Source organism: Pelobates fuscus, chromosome 6, assembly GCF_036172605.1.
Source record: "Pelobates fuscus isolate aPelFus1 chromosome 6, aPelFus1.pri, whole genome shotgun sequence".
Classification (NCBI taxonomy): domain Eukaryota; kingdom Metazoa; phylum Chordata; class Amphibia; order Anura; family Pelobatidae; genus Pelobates; species Pelobates fuscus.
Window position 1 is genome coordinate 68,606,621 of NC_086322.1, and position 19,376 is coordinate 68,625,996.

Here is a 19,376-nt window from a genome sequence, read left to right on the forward strand (position 1 = left end):
AAATGCTGCAGCCGCCTGAGCGCTCTCTTAAGAGCGCTCAGGCGGCTGCAGCTTCTCACCTCCCCTCCCCTGTAGCGTGGCCGAGCTGCTGTCCGGTCCGCGATGCCCGGCCGGAGTGATAGGAAGGTGCTCAGTGTGCACCTTCCTGTCAGTCTGGCCGGGTACAGGAAACAGAAACTCCTGTTCCGCGCGGAACAGGAGTTTCTGTTTCCTGTACCCGGCCGGACTGACAGGAAGGTGCACACTCAGTGTGCACCTTCCTATCACTCCGGCCGGGCACCGCGGACGGGACAGCAGCTCGGCCACACTACAGGGGAGGGGGGGTAAGAACAGAGAGGGAGGGGGGGAAATGAACAGAGAGGGAGGGGGGGATGAACAGAGAGGGAGGGGGGAATGAATGGGGGGGGATGAACAGAGAGGGAGGGGGTGGGGGGAAATGAACAGAGAGGGAGGGGGGGAAATGAACAGAGAGGGAGGGGGGAGAATGAACAGAGAGGGGGGGAATGAACAGAGGGGGGGATGAACAGGGAGGGGGGAATGAACAGAGAGGGAGGGGGGGAATGAACAGAGAGGGTGGGGGGATGAACAGAGGGGGGGGGAATGAACAGACAGGGAGGGGGGGAAAGCTCTGGGTCCTTCTTGCGCGAGCACAGATCGTTGCCGCGGTTACCACGGCAACGTTACGGCTCTTGCGAGAGTAAACTCTAGCCCTGGAGCTACGGGCTAGAGTTCACTCTCAACACTGTGACCACCAGGGATTCCTGGTGGTCGCAGTGGTGAGAGTGAACTCTAGCCCCATAAACACACTGCCCCCACACACCATACACATTCACACACTGCCCACCATACACCCATACACACCATACACATTTACACACATTGCCTCACACACACACACATACACTGCCCACCCATACACACACAGCCCCCCATACTAACATTGCCACACACATACACAGCCCCCTCATACACACATTGCCCCACACACCCTACACATTCACACACTACACCCCCTCACACACACTGAACCTTTCACACACACTGCACCCCTTACACATTGCACCACTGCTCCTATACCCTACTACAGCCTCATATCCCAGCAGACCCCAGGTAAGTTGTCAAACTGTTCTTAAACAGTTTGACTACTTACTCTGAAAGGGGGGTCCGGCCCTCCTGGCACCATAACGACTACACAGAGCAGTAGTGCTTATTGTGCATGGATTATTTCTTTAAATAATCTACAAGTGCCCCAGTAGCCAGCAAGCCAGCCAGCTCACAGGCCGGCCAGCCAGCCAGCCAGCCCACAGGCCACCAGTCAGGCTTACAGCCAGCAAGCCCACAGCCTGCCAACCGCAGCCAGCAAGCCACAGCCAGCAAGCCAACAGCCTGCCAGCCGCAGCCAGCAAGCCAACAGCCTGCCAGTCGCAGCCAGCAAGCCCACAGCCTGCCGGCAGTAGCCAGCAAGCACACAGCCTGCCAGCAAGCCCACAGCCTGCCAGCAAGCCCACAGCCTGCCAGCCGCAGCCAGCAAGCCCACAGCCTGCCAGCAAGCCCACAGCCTGCCAGCAAGCCCACAGCCTGCCAGCCGCAGCCAGTAAGCCCACAGCCTTCCAGCAAGCCCACAGACTGCCAGCCAGCAACAGTAATTAAGGTAAGAGGAGCTAACTTGGCCTAGGTATCAGCGAGCTATGTTGTGTTGCTATATTGTGAATAGGAACCAGAGTGTTGGAGAGAACCCTCTCCAGGCCCCATCGAACTCCATTGTAGTCTCTAATGGGACCTGGAGGAAATTCTTTCTAACACACTCTCTAAAGGACACTGAGATAGCCTCTGCTAGAATGCTCCCCCCCTCCATGGCCCATTAGCCCTCAATTTTAGTCTCTACTGGGGCTTGGAGGCGACTGTTTCCAGCAGGGACACTGAGATGGCCTCTGTTAGAAAGACCCCCTTCCAAGCCTATTAGACTCCATTGTAGTCTCTAATAGAGCCTGGAGGGGATTCTTTCTAACACACTCTCTAAAGGACACTGAGATAGCCTCTGCTAGAAAGACCCCCCTCCATGGCCCATTAGCCCTCAATTGTAGTCTCTACTGGGGCCTCGAAGGGATTATTGCATTTTTGTTCCTTGTGTCTAAAGATTGTGTAGGGTGTGGCTGGAGGCGGTGCATGGAGGCGGGACATGGGTGGCGCTTGCTGCGGAGTATGGGTAGGGCCTGTAAGGGGGCCCTTGATTTATTTTGCCTGGGGGCCCTGAGGGTTCTCAGTCCGCCCCTGCATGCACTCCAGTATTAGCAATAAAATTAGCCCGGTGCTTGTCAGCAAAATTAAATATAGGATGGACGACAGAAGATTTTAAGATCTGGACCTACTTTTTAACTAGATGGTTGGGTGTGATGGATAGTATAGGCTTCTGATAATGTACATCGGTTTGTTTTGTGTTTATGTTTTTATGTTTTATTTATTATAATTTGTTAATCTTTCTAGTTGTGTTCCTGTTTGCCTTGTTTGTATTATTTGAAAAAAATAAAGAATAAAAAAAAAAATACTATATTGTTCCTCCTCTACTGGTTATTCTTACTTAACCTGTGAATAAGATCAACATTTACTGACTGTCTCCTAACCACAAGACATCTTTTCTCCCATCAATCATCTCTTGTTTGGTGGCACTACCCGATTTCAGAACCGCAAGTCAAAATGAGCGTACTCAGCCATTGCGTGTTTTGGTTGGTATATAATTCAGCTACATTTTGGGAATTCAACCGTTCACCCAATTTGCCCATATTTGGATAAATTTCAGTTCAGAAAAAAACTTCCCCAAGTTTAGTACACACTAAATACTACTGTACATCTAAAAAAACCCTATAACTCCCCACACCCTATTCTTACCCTTAGTCTGTACAGAATTATAGAAAAAAATGGCAGATCATAGAAACATAGAAACATAGAATGTGATGGCAGATAAGAACCATTCGGCCCATCTAGTCTGCCCAATTTTCTAAATGCAATGATTAGTCCCTGACCTTATATTATAGTTAGGATAGCCTTATGCCTATCCCACACATGCTTTAACTCCTTTACTGTGTTAACATCTACCACTTCAGCTGGAAGGCTATTCCATGCATCCACTACCCTCTAAGTAAAGCAATACTTCCTGATATTATTTTTAAACCTTTGCCCCTCCAGAAGAACATTAACATTAAATCATGTCCAAATGCCAACTTTGTCAATGCTATGTTACCAAAAGCCTGTAGTTCTTTCACTTACATAAGCATTTTTATAAGTTTAAAACAAAAGTATAATAGGAACTAAAATATACAAGTCTCACATTCTTAAATCCTCTGTACAGAACCTGTAGCTCCTTTTTCGTGAATTTAGTCTGTGCTTCCAGCAATTCGAGAGCCTCGGGGCGATGCCGCACGGTAGCCATTTCCATTTCATCTTCAACATTGTCTGAAGAATAGTGCAGAATAAATGTTAAAAACAGAACAAATAAATGCAAATCTATTTCCTGTAAAACCACAAAAAAGCACAAAGTAGAATTAAATCCCTAAAGGTTCTCTGTCATGTATGTCCTTGCTACTTTGCGTCTCTTTAACTGCCCTTCATACATTAACATCATTTTGATCTATTTCAGCATTTTATTCAGACATGGCAGATTCAAGACTTTTTATATGTTTGCATATGATCTAGCAAAAGCTCTCCAGAAAAAAAGTCATTATTGCTATTATTATTGACCATATCCAAATCTTCTATATTATTACATCAACCAGTCTCCTACATTCCCTTCTGAAATAGCAATAATTCACTGCAACATTAAATTAGCACTAAAAAGAATATTAAGCATTATTATTATGTTTGGTAGGTACAATGCTGCTACATTGTTGGTACAATCTTGCTTCATGTAGGAGACTGTTGTCATAGTAACATCTACTACAATTTTCAATATTCTCTGAGCAACACTGTTATGGTTTATTCACTAAAGTGAAAATTATTGTCAATTCAAAGTGAATTTCAATATTTTCGCCAAAAAATCTGATGTAGAAAAAAAAATCCCAAATTCTGTGTTCCATTCTAGGCATCCCATCTTGATACACAAACCCAAAAACAAGAAATGAATCACATACATAGGTACATTTCTTTATTTCATCAGAGGCAGCTGTAGATAGCTAACAAATGTCAGACAATAGGTGAATAAGTATATTGATCTGCATCCAAACTGCAATCAGTTAGTAAGAGGAGAGACTAGGTGGACAACGTTCGATTACTTAACCGAAGTTAAGACATATGTATTAAAGTGTACATTATACATTTTCTGGCAGCTCTTTATCACAGACCAAGTAGCACCCTTATACTTTGAAAAAAAAGTGTTAAACCCATTATACAAATAACTACAAAAAAAAAGGAGAATTCTATTATACTTTTATGCATTTACATGTAATGCAGTGTAGTATAGCCTATTACTTCTAAATTGTGCTTATTGGTTTATATTATTATTATTATGCATATTAACTAATCATGTGACCCAAATACGTTGTTAATTAAGCAGCTATTCTAAATAGGAGTTTCTGAGATTGGATTGCCAACCTGCATACACATAGATCATAGATTCAAGGAGGTTTGCTACTCTGTGGTAAATTGTTTTGGTAAATTTGCCACACTTTTGGTAAATTATGATTTCTTTTAGGTCTGCTATTATGGTTTAACAATTAGTTAGTAGACCATCTGTAAAATAAATGTTGATGATGATAAAGTCATATTTGCAGTAACATTTATGTATCGGACAGAATAAGATAGATAGATCTGATCACAGACAATTTCTATAGAAATTTACTTTGAAAAAGTTAATATTTTTTAATTATATCTGTATAATAAAACTGAAAACCGTTTTATTAAAATGACTTTCTCTTTGCTGCTGATTTGTTATACAGCATTTTTGGCAGTTTTTTTTTTTTTTTTTTAAAGAAAAAGGCTGTCAAGATGTCCGTCAATGGTGTGAGGACCAACACCAATAAAGATCAAAAGTAATTTAGGATCCTCTGGAACTTATCCTAAATATATCATTTATCGGTTACTCTTTTCTTTCCTCTTTGCAATATAATAAACCTTCAAAAATTTCCAAATTAATAGCACATGTTTGGGGATTTTAAAAATGTATGGATGTGATAAAGCATTATGTCAGATGGACATTTTATTACAAAAAAAATTAACCTCTCTATCCAAAAAATAAGTCACACTACAGCATTGTGTTTTGGGGTCACAGTGATGAGACCCTTAAATGGAAATCTAAAACTCTCCCAAAAGCACAAATCACAAGTCTTGTGGACTTCATTCCTTGACGAAAGAAATTATGTAACCCATTCATGCAAGTGAATATAATTCATTGACTTTGCACAGATTTTTTTTTAGCAAAAATACAGCTTTCCCATAGAATGTTATTTAGGGTCAGGATTCACTGATAGATCGCAGTCATTTCATGTTAGAAAACACGACACAATAATAGAAGCACAACTATGGACTGATGGAAAATAAGGACATTTTTATTTTTTCATGTAGCTATTTTTTAAAGCATCATCTTCATAATTTCATAAAAAAATTGTAATAGTCAACCACACATTTTATTTCTGCATAAAAACACAATCATCATTTATTTATCAGTTATTCATTTGATAAAAATGAAATAGTGTAGCGCAAGCTGTCCACACTTCACATCGAGCATGGCTTCTACTCTCTACTGCATTTCAGGAGCCAGGAGCAATTAGAAACGTGAACAATTGGTAGGCGAACAGAAGTCTTGTCACCGTTCCACATATTATTTAAATGCCATGTATGTCACTCTGCTATAGAAGGAGACCGACACAGGACACATCTAATTTAGTTATCTACTTTTAAAAGAAGTTAATCCAAGTTTTTAACCCTCTCCAGGATAATCAGTTAATCAACAGAGAAAAACCTCTTGACATACTGTCACTCATTGTAACGTGCCGTGCAGAGCCATGGCAGAGGCTCCACTTCCTACCCAGCAGTGTGAATGCGGATAAATGGTGGGGATATGACCCAACATCATATGCTTTACATTCTTCTCATTTACTTAGCATGCTGTTTGCTTGGTGCCACGAGCTGCGGCACCAGAGAGTGCAGAAGAACATGCAAATCCTCTGCCATGGTCCCGCTGAATCACGATACAATCCAAAACAGGGTTAGTGACAGGGAACAGAAACGGGGAGACATACAAGGGTGTAATTTGGACAAAGAGAAACACACAAGAGTTAATTTGGGTAAGGCAAGGCACTCAAAGGAGTAACTGAGGGACAGAGAAAAATTAGGATAAGGAGAGACAACAAAGGAGGTTAGATGGTAAGAAGACACACACAAGGGATTAATGGATGAGAAATACACCAAAAGGTCAGTGGGTGCAGTGAGAGACATAATTTTTGTAAAACACATAATTCCACTCAGGTACCAAATTCCTTAGCTATGCCTCTGAGTGCAAGTGTGCACTACATTTCTAGATATTTATTTTTCTTGTGGCTCAGCTTTAACCAGATGTAGTGGTAGTTTTTTTTAAAGAAAAACTTTTTGTGAATCTATACATTTGATCATTATTTATCTAGCACCATTGATAGTTACAGATGTCCTGGTTACAACATCACCTTGTCTTATGTAATTCACTGCAGAGTACATTTAAATCAACATTTAGTTCAAATGTTTATTTTCAGCTGCCTTGGTATCCACATACATCTTTAATGGTGTTTTTTTTTTATATATATATATCATTGCAATGCACCTATGCTGTACTTTATACATCAGATTAAATGTTACTATTTTCCATTGAAGTCTATGAACCATATATATTGCATTCCATGCACAGTACATTAAAGAAAGAAAAAAAAAAGCCAACTTGCTTTGAATATCAGGATAGATCTTTTTGGCAGGGAAACAGGGCACGAGTTGCATTAACCTTTCCTTAATGCTGCATTTAGCACTTTTCTCAATGCTGACGATGCCTGGAAGATATATTAAGTGAGTGCAATAAACCTGTCAGAAGCTGAACGAAGAGGCTTCATTCCCCCTGCAGGGAATAATGTGGATAACCCTGTTTTTTTAGAATAGGAAATATTTGAAACAAAATACAAATTGGCTGTTGATTAAATGAAAACTCAGAAATTGGTATTTCCTACAATATAGTAAAATTTATAACAGAATAATGGTTCAGTTACTTAAAATAGAGGTTTTGAAAAAAATATTTTACGTTTGTTGTGAATTGATAAAGGGATTGTCCGTTTTTGGTTAAAATATCCAATTTAGGATTATTCTCCTACTCCGTACAATTCCCATCTTAGTGAATCTTGATATTTTAGATAACAAGAGCCATTTGATTGCCTCTAGTTTACAGATGAGGTTTACTTATTTATTTTGAATCTGTAAATTATATTTCAAGTATTCACCTTTCAAAAACAGAGCTATTCATGTCCTTTAAAATATGGGCATCAAACAGTATGGTATATAGCGGCAGCAAATTATATATTAGCATGCCTCCTTTTGCTCGTACTACCATGGTTTTAACATAGTACATCATGCATTGTACTCGGGATTAACCAGCAGAATTCAGAGCTATGCCGAAAGAGGAGGAGCATACACACGGTGCTTTCTTAAAGCATCTAGTATAATTTATTTTACAAAATTTATGTTTTAATCCAATCCACTTGTACTTATATTAAAGAATCACTTTTCAAGTAGCTATCTTGATAAAAGTCCAAACTGATTGAACTGAAATGTCAATTTTGTAAATTAAATGACTTGAAAAGACATTATGCGAGTATGGTCCAATTGGTTAAACTTGTTCTCCAAATTATATATATATCATTTTATTTTTCTCCACAATTGAAATATTTAATATTAAGCTTATTTGTAATAGATTAAAAGAATACTCTAAGCACCATAAGCATTAGAGCACGCTGGGCACAGTTCCCCACCTGCAGTGTATGGCTACTAACTTATTGGCTGAGACCATCAGCCAATAGGAAAACCAATGGATTAGCTCAGTGAAGACCGGACTGAGCAATATTTGAAATGGCAGCAGCAGCACAAGATGGACGCAGGATAAGAAGATAAACCATTCATAAATTATTTTCACTACTTACAGTAGGGAAGCCAGGGCACTCCTGACACAAAAACCACATTATGGTGTTTGGAGTGCCCTTTTGTCCTTTAATATACACTTTTATCAATCAGTCATTATCTAAGTAACGTGTAAGCATTTCATTTCATTTTTTTATATATATACTGCCAGTTTTTCTCCAGTCCATGTTATATTTGATAACATTATTTATTTAGAATTCTATTTTTGACATTGTTCTGTTCCCACATATTATAACAGTAGCATTGCAGTGATATCACCACAACCACCAGGCTGCAGCAAGACATTGACAAATTCACCTCACTACAACTGTGTTATTAGAAACGTAAATACTATTAGCAGACTTGATCCTCTTTCTTCTCTGATAATTATGTACTCCATCAAATCTATTTGGTGTGACGAAACACTGTATCTATGCTGAAATGAAAAATATGTTATGCAGCTAGAGACGTGGGAGTCTATATGCTAAAATTCAGCTTTATCATTTAACTTTTGAAGTCAAAAAGGCTAAAAAAAAAAAAGTTTGTTTCTGGATGGTTCAGCCGATTATCACTATTAAAATATTTTCAATAAGGAATATTTTATATATATATATATATATATATATATGACATCATCTTATCATTCTAATATTTAAGATTTTTTTAATAAAATAATTTTTTATCTAAAATAAAACTTTTAAACCAAAGAAGTGAATGGTCTTGTCTTGGACAATACATGTCTCTATTAAGGTAATGCAACAGATCTAATATTTAATGTTTAGAAGTGTTTATATCTAATATATTTATGTTATACATTTATATGAATGTTATGCAAACTTTTGGCCACATTTGTTTTTTCATTATCATCCTTTTATTATTTATGTTTGAAAATGGACTATATGAATAAGATATATCCTGTAAAAACATCCCGAAAGATACAGCCCGTAAGAACCCCAGGTAGAAAAAAAGACATGCTGTGTCCCATTCTGCAGAGAAGAGAGAAGATAGTTCTTACATTACTAATACAAGGAGGCATTCCGAGATCACGTCCGAAAAATACCACCCACGGAATTGAATGCGTTTCACGATGCGTTCCAATGGCACGTGAACGCACTACGCATGATGTCATATACAAGCGACTCACGGCATAGGAGGGACAAGACAGCGGCAATCAACAGGGGTTTAAAAAGACGGACCACAGAAAGGACAACGCACAATGACTGAAGAAACCTCAGAGAGAGGCAAAACACGTTTTGGACTGTCACAGTACAGGTTATTTTACTTTTGTTCCGGCACTTTGTATTTTAAATCATTTTATTTTACCAAATAAATTGCTGTTTGCACCATTATACCAGACCAGTGGATTTCCATTGTGAGCAAAGAGGTATACCAGCCAGGATACAGAACATTTGCTGTTTAGAAAGTAGACAATGGTCCAGGCACTCAAGGTGTAACCAAAAACATCCCAAAGGGTCTCTTTCAAGCATTTGTGTGAACATTTGCTAACACAGAACTATTTCCAAATTTAGCTTGTGGACTAAATTGTGTTTATTCCAATGACATTTCTCCATAATTGCTGGCTTAGGAAATTATCCCTGAAGAGGGAGCACACAGGGGAAAGTGCTCCATCGCGCGCCTGCCAGCCTGCCTGCCCGCCGAGTGACACCAGGGCCAGCCTCGGGCGGGCCATGAGATTGCCAACCCCTGGGCCCCCCAGGAGAAGAGGCTGGCCACAGTGGGTACATACCGGTATGTACGCCACTGCACTTGTGTGTCTGTGTATCTCTCCATGTATGTCTGTACCTGTGTATGTGTGCATCTTTATGTGTCAGTGTTTGCATCTGTATGTGTTTTAGTGTGTGTATTTTGTCTCAGTACGAAATTAGAGAAATGTGCTTTTTTTTTGTGTGTGGGCGTGGATGGCATGGTTGCATGCTAGGAAGGTGAAGGGCTAGGTCAAGGGGCCCCAATCAAATACCTGCCCAGGGTCCAATCAGTATTAAAGGCAGCCCTGATAGTATGTATGTAATATTTATAGGATAGCAAATTAGGGAACTATCATCTAAACATCTGAAAGACCAAAATTAAGAAAAGCCCTTTTCTTAATTTTAGTCTTTCAGATGTGTAGCAGATAACTCCCTAATTAAGTAACCTTACGTGTGATTGCCAACTTTAAGGATACTAAATTAGGGAACCGTTTAGCGGAAATCCGCAGTTCCCTGAAATCTGAAAAATAGTGAATCAATCTGAAACAACCCAAAACTAATCTTTCCCCCAGTGCACATCTCTTTGTTATAAGGGTAACTTGCCCCAGTACAGTAAGTCAATCTGTCAAGTTACAAAGTGGAAATTCTGAAAAAAGCATGTCTTTGATTTGACCCTACAACTTTGCTACCATGGAAGGAGGATCTAAACAATGACAAAATAGGTAGCGAGTAGTGAGGGTGCTAATACACTAGTTTTACCTTTAACGCATCATATGTAAATAATATCAATGGAGCACCAGCATTTATAAAAATACATTTGAAAGATTCATACTGTAAATACTAGAACAAAAAGACACTTGAGATTAATATATAATATTTAAAGTGATAGAGCTAAATATTGGAATGGAAATCATTAGACCGAGGAAACAGAGTTCTAAACATGGCTTGTGGTAGGTGCTATATGAAGACAGACATGATGACAACCCAGCAGAATGTGACAGCAAAGGCAGACAAACAAAAACAATTATAAGCCTGCTAGTGGAAGATGAACAGTTAATTCACATCAGAAATGAACACAAAACACAAAGGCAAATTGATCTCATTACAGAAATTGCATGTAAATAGTATTTACTGAATAAATGGATTGAGACTGTAAAAAGGCCAGGAAAGTAAAAGGTAAGTAAGCAACACTAACACTCTAGAGTGGAAACAGGGAAAAAGAGGTCAGTTATATAGTTGTATTATTTGTCATGGACTTACCTGTGCCTGGCGGCCGCGCTGCTCCCCTCCTCAGGCTATGCGAGCAGAATGCACCGTGTGGCAGTATTACCTCGGTCCTCAGGCCACATGGCTCGAATGCTCCACATGGCCGCAAGGCTTGAATAGATATTGCTTACCTTCAATCCTGCAAACGGCTCCCTTTGCTGGTTTGCGGGACGAACTGCAGCCCCTACAAATAATTATTATGTCATGATGTCATGACCTTTAAGGGACCATGTCATCTAGGCGACCCAATGCTGTTTGGGGTCACAGAGATAACGTGGACCAATGGGAACTCTTTTGAGCCTATTTAAGGCTTGTTTTAGCCTCCATTTGTTGCCCTATCATGGTTTTTGCATAGATCCTCGCTTTGTGCTCCTAGTGATTCCCTAGTGATTTTCTGTGTTTGACCTCTGTATCAACCTTGTGATTACTGGTATCCTGACCCGGCTTCGTATTGACCTCGTGATTTCTTGTATCCTGACCTGGCTTCATATTGACTTCGATATTTCTGGTATCCTGACCCGGCTTTGTCTTGACCCTGTTTCTTGATTTATTAATACATTAAGCCCGGCCACTCTAAGGCTCGGTAAGACGTTTTAGATATCCAACTTTTGTGGGTTTCCACTTTCCTGCGTGTTGGGGTAAGACTCCTGTGACATTATTGCTCTGCGGACTTCCAAAGCCATTTAAAGTCTCATGAATACAACAGAAGCTAAATCTGAATCAGAATGTACACCAGAATATGCCAAGGGCAATTTTTTTTAATAATTAGAAATATGAACTTAAGGACTTAGAGATTGCAGGGTAATATAAGAAAGGAGGTTCAGAAATAAAAATAGTTCTCTTGTATATATGTATAGGGAAAGGACTTACTAAAAACGTATTAATGAGAAACCCCCAACCACTTTTTACAGTCCATTTATGGTAATGCAGTCCCCAGAAACCTAACTAAGTGTATACAATTTACAATTGTAATTATTTAATTATTTTCTTTGTGTATATAGATAAATGTACAATTAACACAACAGTTGATAACCTAATAACTGAAACTTCTTCTAGATTGCAAACTTATGTAGCCTCGGATTGCTACTGACCACTAAGAGTCTATAATTATTTATACAATTGAAAAGCTTCAGTACATTTCTATTTGCTAGGAATAATCTTTTACTAGCTAAAATGAGCACAAGCACAGGACAAGGATGAAATATAACCGTTCAAGTGGAAAATGGAGTTAAGAATTTGAAACCGAAACCATTTGGTTTTCTATCTCCCAAACGTGTTTTCATTTTGAAACAAGAACCATTTCAAAATCCTAATTCATATGAGTGTTTGTTTTATAAATATAGTTGTTCTGGGAAAAAAAAAACATTACTGTAAAATGAATCTTGGTATATTATTTACAAGTTATTACATTTTAACATGTTAAGATATGCTTTTTATACATGGACCCAATTCACCACATTTACATCTTTGTGATACAATTCAAAGCCATTGTAATGATTATTTGCAATTCTATTGGCCTTCATTAAAAATAGTTTAAACAAAATAAATCTTGGTCATAAGTGGGAACTTTATATCTTTATTTTTTTTTTTAAGTTTTGTTGTATGTTAGTTACATGTGACACAACCTATTAGTACATTCTATTTTGGGTTCTATTTTTGGTTTTGGTTTCTTGATTTTGAGTACCATCAATTTTAATTATAATCATAAGCGGTTGGTACTCATAAGCTTTCTGTTGTAACCATGGCACCAACCTTCCTCTTGAGAACCTAACATGTAGATCTCAGGGTAAGAGGACCTTCTTGGTAATTTCCTCCATTAGAAAACAATTGATTAAATGTCTTCTTGTTATATATACACATTAAGTGACAAACAATACTGTTTCTTTCCATTGCTAACTCAGTCTTGTTGCTAAATTATTAGCCCTGCTCAACTATCCACCCTGCTTTTAAGCAGTTTTATTTCATATACGGAAATAGCTGAATCATAAGATTTGTTTGGACTGGAGCTCTATTTTTACTCATGAGTTTCTAACCTTGTTTTGGCTGCAGGCCTTGTCATCTGTTGGAGTCAAAGAGATACTGTAGGTACTATAACCATTTCATCTCATTCAATAGATTATGTCATGTAGTCCCCTGGTACTGTTCCTTCATTCATTAATTTGTACATTTTCATGCAGTTTAACATTAAGTAAGGATACCAGGCCACCCACAGTCTGGCCTCCTACTGGAAGTATGACTAAGGCAGAGAATACACACTGTAGCAGACATGAAGGGGTGCTGCCCTGCGACCGCACTGTCCCTTTAAATGTGGGAACCCACTTAGCAGAGAAATAATGCAAGGACACGATGAATGGAGCAATAAAGAAAATGTATTAAAGAAAACCAAAGGATAAATATATATACACAAAACAAAATATGTACAATGCCACAAATATATAAATATATACAAGAAATCAATATAAATACAATAGGAGCAGGCAGAGTACACGTGATAGTCCTTAGGCAAAAGTAAAGGCTTAGTCAGGATAGTGCAGCCACCACAGAATATAAGTGGGGCACAGATCCTAAGCCACCAAGCACTAAATAAATACCAAGGAGCAAAACCCGAAGCAGGTCACACAGAAATAAGGCAGCAAGGTCAGAATCACTGGAGAAGGAGTATAGGCAGGAACACTGCAACTGGAGGCTCAGGACACAGGACCAGGCAGAGACAAGAACACAGGACCATAAGGACATTTGTACACAGGATCAGGATACACAGGATACACAGGATACACAGGATACACAGGATACACAGGATACACAGGATACACAGGATACACAGGAGCAAGGAGTCAGAACCACGGGAACCAGGAAACAGCGGATACAGGATGAAGGATAATGATCTGACAGGGAGTGAGGGGAGAAACCAGAATATATAGGTGCTAAACAAGGGCCAGGTGTAGTGCTTAATGAAAAGAAATGAGAAACAGTGCCAAACAGAAACAGTGGTGAGTGCGAGTACTGCACGAGGGCATATTAACTAAGGAGTGTCGTGACACACACTTCCTCTCTAGCTATACCAATTCATACCCACAATGGGCACATTGCATGTGTTAAAATGTTGCATGAAATTTGGGTGCACTATTTTGCAAGTTTACCTGGATACAGGTAAACATGTTTCTGAAGAACCACTCTATGTGCTTTGTCTGGAAGTTAAAATAGTCTGCCCTCCTCCATCCTGAGCACCCAGGAAAATTAAGTCTGTCTAGTAGCTATGAAAAAGGAGAATGATGGATTAGCAGCAGCCATGATTTTTGTAATATATTTTACTTATTACAGGAGTAAGCTAAGATATGAAGACCTGGTAACCACACTTGTTGATGGTATTCAAAAGAGAATTGCATCTCTGTGTTTCCCTCTGCCTAGTTGGACTAGCTCCCACAGTAATATGTAGTGTGTATGTGGTATACCTATAAGGACATTATTTTTATTAGCTGTACTAAAACAAAATCTGGCAGTGCCTCTTCCGATTTGGGCTCTGGGCCCATCGCTGATATTGCAACACATTTTTTTTATTTTTACCAGTGCAGCTGTATTACTATGGCTGTGTGCAAGTGTAAAAAGTAAGCATGCCAACTTCATTCTCTGCACTGAACAATACTCGCCTTAATAAGGCTACTAAGGGCTACTTGTTGTTCTTTCTTTCTTTAGTACATTTAAGTGTATGCATAATTGACATATTCAGTTGATGACGACCATGGGTACACTGACCCTTTGTTTATTCTATTTATCTTTTTCAAATACTATCCATGGCTAAACTGCTATTGAATGCAGAGCTGGATTACAGATATACAGAGATACAAATCTGGGATTAGAAAATAGACTATTCAGTGATTCTTTCCAGTATTTACCATGGGTCTAACTAAAGATAATTTTGTCTCGTATTTAAAATACAGTTGCTGTTGAATTGACCAGAAACATATTTTTAACTCACTTGCACAAACTTGGACTTGCTATACCATGTTTCCAGGCACTACATAGGAACAAAAGCAATGATTCTCACTTTTTGTGTTCATTGTTCTTAATTTTCCAACTTTTTTTCTATATTTGTCATTTTCTGCATGAAAAGCTGTTGTTCCCTTTAGTGCATTGGGTGCAGTGGTGTATCCTGGTTTTGTGCTGCCCTAGGCAGGACAAAACTCAGGCGCCCCCCTCCCCCCGCGCCACCCCCACCCAACCTTTCCCCCCGCCCCGCATTCTAAATACACACACACACATTCACTGACAGATACGCATACACTAGCTAACAGAAACACACACTCGCTAACAGAAACACACACACACACACTAACAGACACACTCACACTCAGTAACAGACAAACACACTCACTAACAGACACACACTAACAGACACACACTCACTCAATAGCAGACACAAACTAGCAGACACACACACTCACTAACATACACACACTCACAGGCAAACACACACTAACAGAGACACACACACTAACAGACACACACTAACAGACACACACTAACAGACACACACACTAACAGACACAGACACACACTAACAGACACAGACACACACTCACCCACCCACATTAACACATTTTTTAAAAATTTATTTTTAACACATTTTTTTAAAAATTTATTTTTAACACATTTTTTAAAATTTATTTTTAACACATTTTTTTAAATTTATTTTTAACACATTTTTATTTATTTTTAACACATTTTTATTTTATTTATTTTTAACACATTTTTTTTTAATTTAACACCCCCCCCCCCCCCCGCCTCCTTACCTTTGGGAATGCTGGGGAGGGGGGTGTCTCTTCCTCCCTGGTGGTCCAGTGGCTGCTGGGCGATCGGGCGGCACTGCCTGGCGGGCGGGCGGCCGGCCGGCGAGGGAGCACTTCCCCTGAGCTGTCTGCTCAGCTCCCTCGCACACCTCAGAGTGAGGCTGGGAGCCGGAATATGACGTCAGATTCCGGCTCCGCCTCCCAGCCTCACTCTGCGGCTGGCGAGGGAGCTGAGCAGACAGCTCAGGGGAAGTGCTCCCTCGCCGGCCGGCCGCCCGCCCGCCCGCCAGGCAGTGCCGCCCGATCGCCCAGCAGACCGCCGGCATATCTGTTAGCCGCAAGGCTAACAAGACATTTGCCTTGGGCATTTGGGGGCGGCTTTTTTTGCCGCCCCCTGGAAAATGCCGCCCAAGGCAAATGCCTTGTTTGCCTCGCGGCTAATACGCCCCTGATTGGGTGTTACTTATGATATTCAAGAGAGGATTATATGTTACCAAGAGGTTTCTGCTTGAAAGAATACTTATTGTATAATGCGTTTTTTTTTTTGTGTGTGTGCACTGTGACTTATATGTAAATTATCACATCTACAGTATCTCACAAAAGTGAGTACACTCCTCACATTTTTGTAAATATTTTATTATATCTTTTCATATGAAAACACTGAATAAATGACACTCTGCTACAATGTAAAGTAGTAAGTGTACAGCCTGTATAACAGTGTAAATTTGCTGTCCTCTCAAAATAATTCAACACACAGCCATAAATGTCTAAACTGTTGGCATCAAAACTGAGTACACCACTAAGTGGAAATGTCCAAATTGGGCCCAATTACCCGTTTTCAGTCCCCGGTTTCATGTGACTCGTTAGTGTTACAAGGTCTCAGATGTGAATGAGGAGCAGGTGTGTTAAATTTGGTGTTATCACTCTCACACTCTTTACATAAAGATGGCCTAGGCTCTAAGAAGATTGCCAAGGCCCTAAAACTGAGGTGCAGCACAGTGGGCAAGACCATACAGCAGTTTCACAGGACAGATTCCACTCAGAACAGGCCTCGCCATGGTCGACCAAAGAAGTTGAGTGAACGTGCTCAGTGTCATTTCCAGAGGTTGTCTTTGGGAAATAGACGTATGAGTGCTGCCAGTATTGCTGCAGAGTTTGAAGGGGTGGGGAGTCAGCCTGTTAGTGCTCAGACTATACATTGCACACTGCAGCAAATTGGTCTGCATTGCTATCGTCCCAGAAGGAAGCCTCTTCTAAAGATGATGCACAAGAAAGCCCGCAAACAGTTTGCTGAAGACAAGCAGACAAAGGACATGGATTTCTGAACCATGTCCTGTGGTTCTATGAGACCAAGATAAACTGGTTCAGATGGTGTCAAGCGTGTGTGGCGGCAACCAGGTAAGGAGTACAAAGACAAGTGTGTCTTGCCTACAGTCAAGCATGGTGGTGGGAGTGTCATGGTCTGGGCCTGCATGAGTGCTGCCGGCAGTGGAGAGCTACAGTTTATTGAGGGAACCATGAATGCCAACATGTACTGGGGCATACTGAGGCAGAGCATGATCCACTCCCTTCAGAGACTGGGCTGCAGGACAGTATTCCAACATGATAACGACCCCAAAACACATCCTCAAGATGACCACTGCCTTGGTAAAGAAGCTGAAGGCAGAGGCGGCTCTCTAATTAGGCGATTTAGGCGGCCGCCTAAGGCCTCGCGCTTGCTGGGGCCTCGCGGCCGCCTAAATCGCCTTAGGGCAGACTGAAATGTTGGGTCCTCAGTCTGTGACTGAGGACCCGACAGTGAGAGGGGGCCCGGCGGCTTGCCCAGTATGCCGCTGGGTGGCCCCTCCACATGGTCTGCCTACAGAGAGAGCCAGCCTCTGATCTGCAGCTCCACCGAGTGCAGAGCTGCAGATCACTTACTGTGGTTCTCGCGAGCACACAGAGCGTTGCCGCGGGTTACCACGGCAACGCTCTGACAGGCGCTCGCGAGAACGAGGTCTGCAGCTTTCGCGGAGCTGCAGACAGAATAGTCATCCCACCGGACCACCAGGGACTGCTGCCACCGGACCACCAGGGACTGCTGCCACCGGACCACCAGGGACTGCTGCCACCGGACCACCAGGGACTGCTGCTACTGGACCACCAGGGAATTTCAACACAAAGGTATTTCAGTGTGTGGAGGCTTGTCACAGCCTCCACACACACTGTCCCCCACACTGCCATGCCCCCCCCCACACAGCCCTGTCACCCACACTTCCATGCCCCCCACACTACCCTGTCCCCCACACTGCCATGCCCCCCCACACAGCCCTGTCACCCACACTGCCATGCCCCCCACACTACCCTGTCACCCACACTGCCATGCCCCCCACACTATCCTGTCACCCATACTGCCATGCCCCCCCACACTGCCGTGCCCCCCCACACTGCCATGCCCCCTACACTGCCCTGCCCCTCACATCCTCTTCCCCAACACTGCCCTGCCCCTACACACTGCCCCCAACACTACCCTGTCATCCACACTCTGCCCTGCCCCCTCCACACTGCCCCAGCACTGCTCTAACACCCACACTACCCTGCCCCAACACTGCCCTGCCAACTACACTGACCTATCACCCACACTGACCTGCCTCCCATATACCCCCCACCCACACTGCCCTTCCCCCCACATACCCTGCCTCACATATACCCTGCCCCACACATACCCTGCCCCACATATACCCTGCCACCCACATGCCCTGCCCCAACATACACTGCCCTGCCACCCACATATACCCTGCCCCCCCACTGCCCTGTCAGTCCCATACCATGCCCCCCACACTGTCCTGCCCACCACATACACTGCACCCACGTTGACCTTCCACCCACATGCCCTGCCCACCACATACACTGCACCCACGTTGCCCTGCCAGCCACATACCCTGCACCCACGTTGCCCTGCCAGCCACATACCCTGCACCCACGTTGCCCTGCCAGCCACATACCCTGCCCCCCCCACACTAACCACCAGACATTGTACCCCACATACCCTGACCCCCACACTGACCACCACATACACTGCCCCCCACACTAACCGCCACAGACATTGTACCCCACATACCCTGAGCCCCACACTGACCACCACATACACTGCCCCACACTATCACACTGACCAACACAGACACTGTCCCCCATATTGACCACCACATACCCTGACCCCCACAATGACCCCCACATAACCTGCCCTCCACACTGACCACCACATAACCTGCCTCCCACATACTCTGCCACCCACAATGACCACCACAAACTCTGCCCCCCTACACTGTCTCTCACACACTCTGCCCCCACAGTTTCTCACACACACTGCCCCCCCACACTGTCACACACACTGCCCCACACTGTGTCCAACCCTTCTCTCCCACACACTGCCCCCTACACTGTCACACACCCTGCCCCCCTACACTGTCATACACACCCTGCCCTCTCTACACTGTGTCCCACACACCTTGCCCTCCCA

General features: G+C 42.1%; 1 protein-coding gene across 3 annotated transcripts in view; it reads right to left on the reverse strand.

The window, feature by feature from the left end:
- The window catches only part of KCNIP4 (potassium voltage-gated channel interacting protein 4), a 612,263-nt gene that overhangs the window by 131,291 nt on the left and 461,596 nt on the right, over positions 1-19,376 (reverse strand). For all 3 annotated transcript variants that reach the window (XM_063459894.1, XM_063459892.1, XM_063459893.1), the window contains exon 2: positions 3,326-3,450. In XM_063459894.1, the coding sequence (XP_063315964.1) occupies positions 3,326-3,433 (108 nt within the window). In that variant the 5' untranslated portion in view covers positions 3,434-3,450. The remainder of the gene's footprint in view (positions 1-3,325; positions 3,451-19,376) is intronic.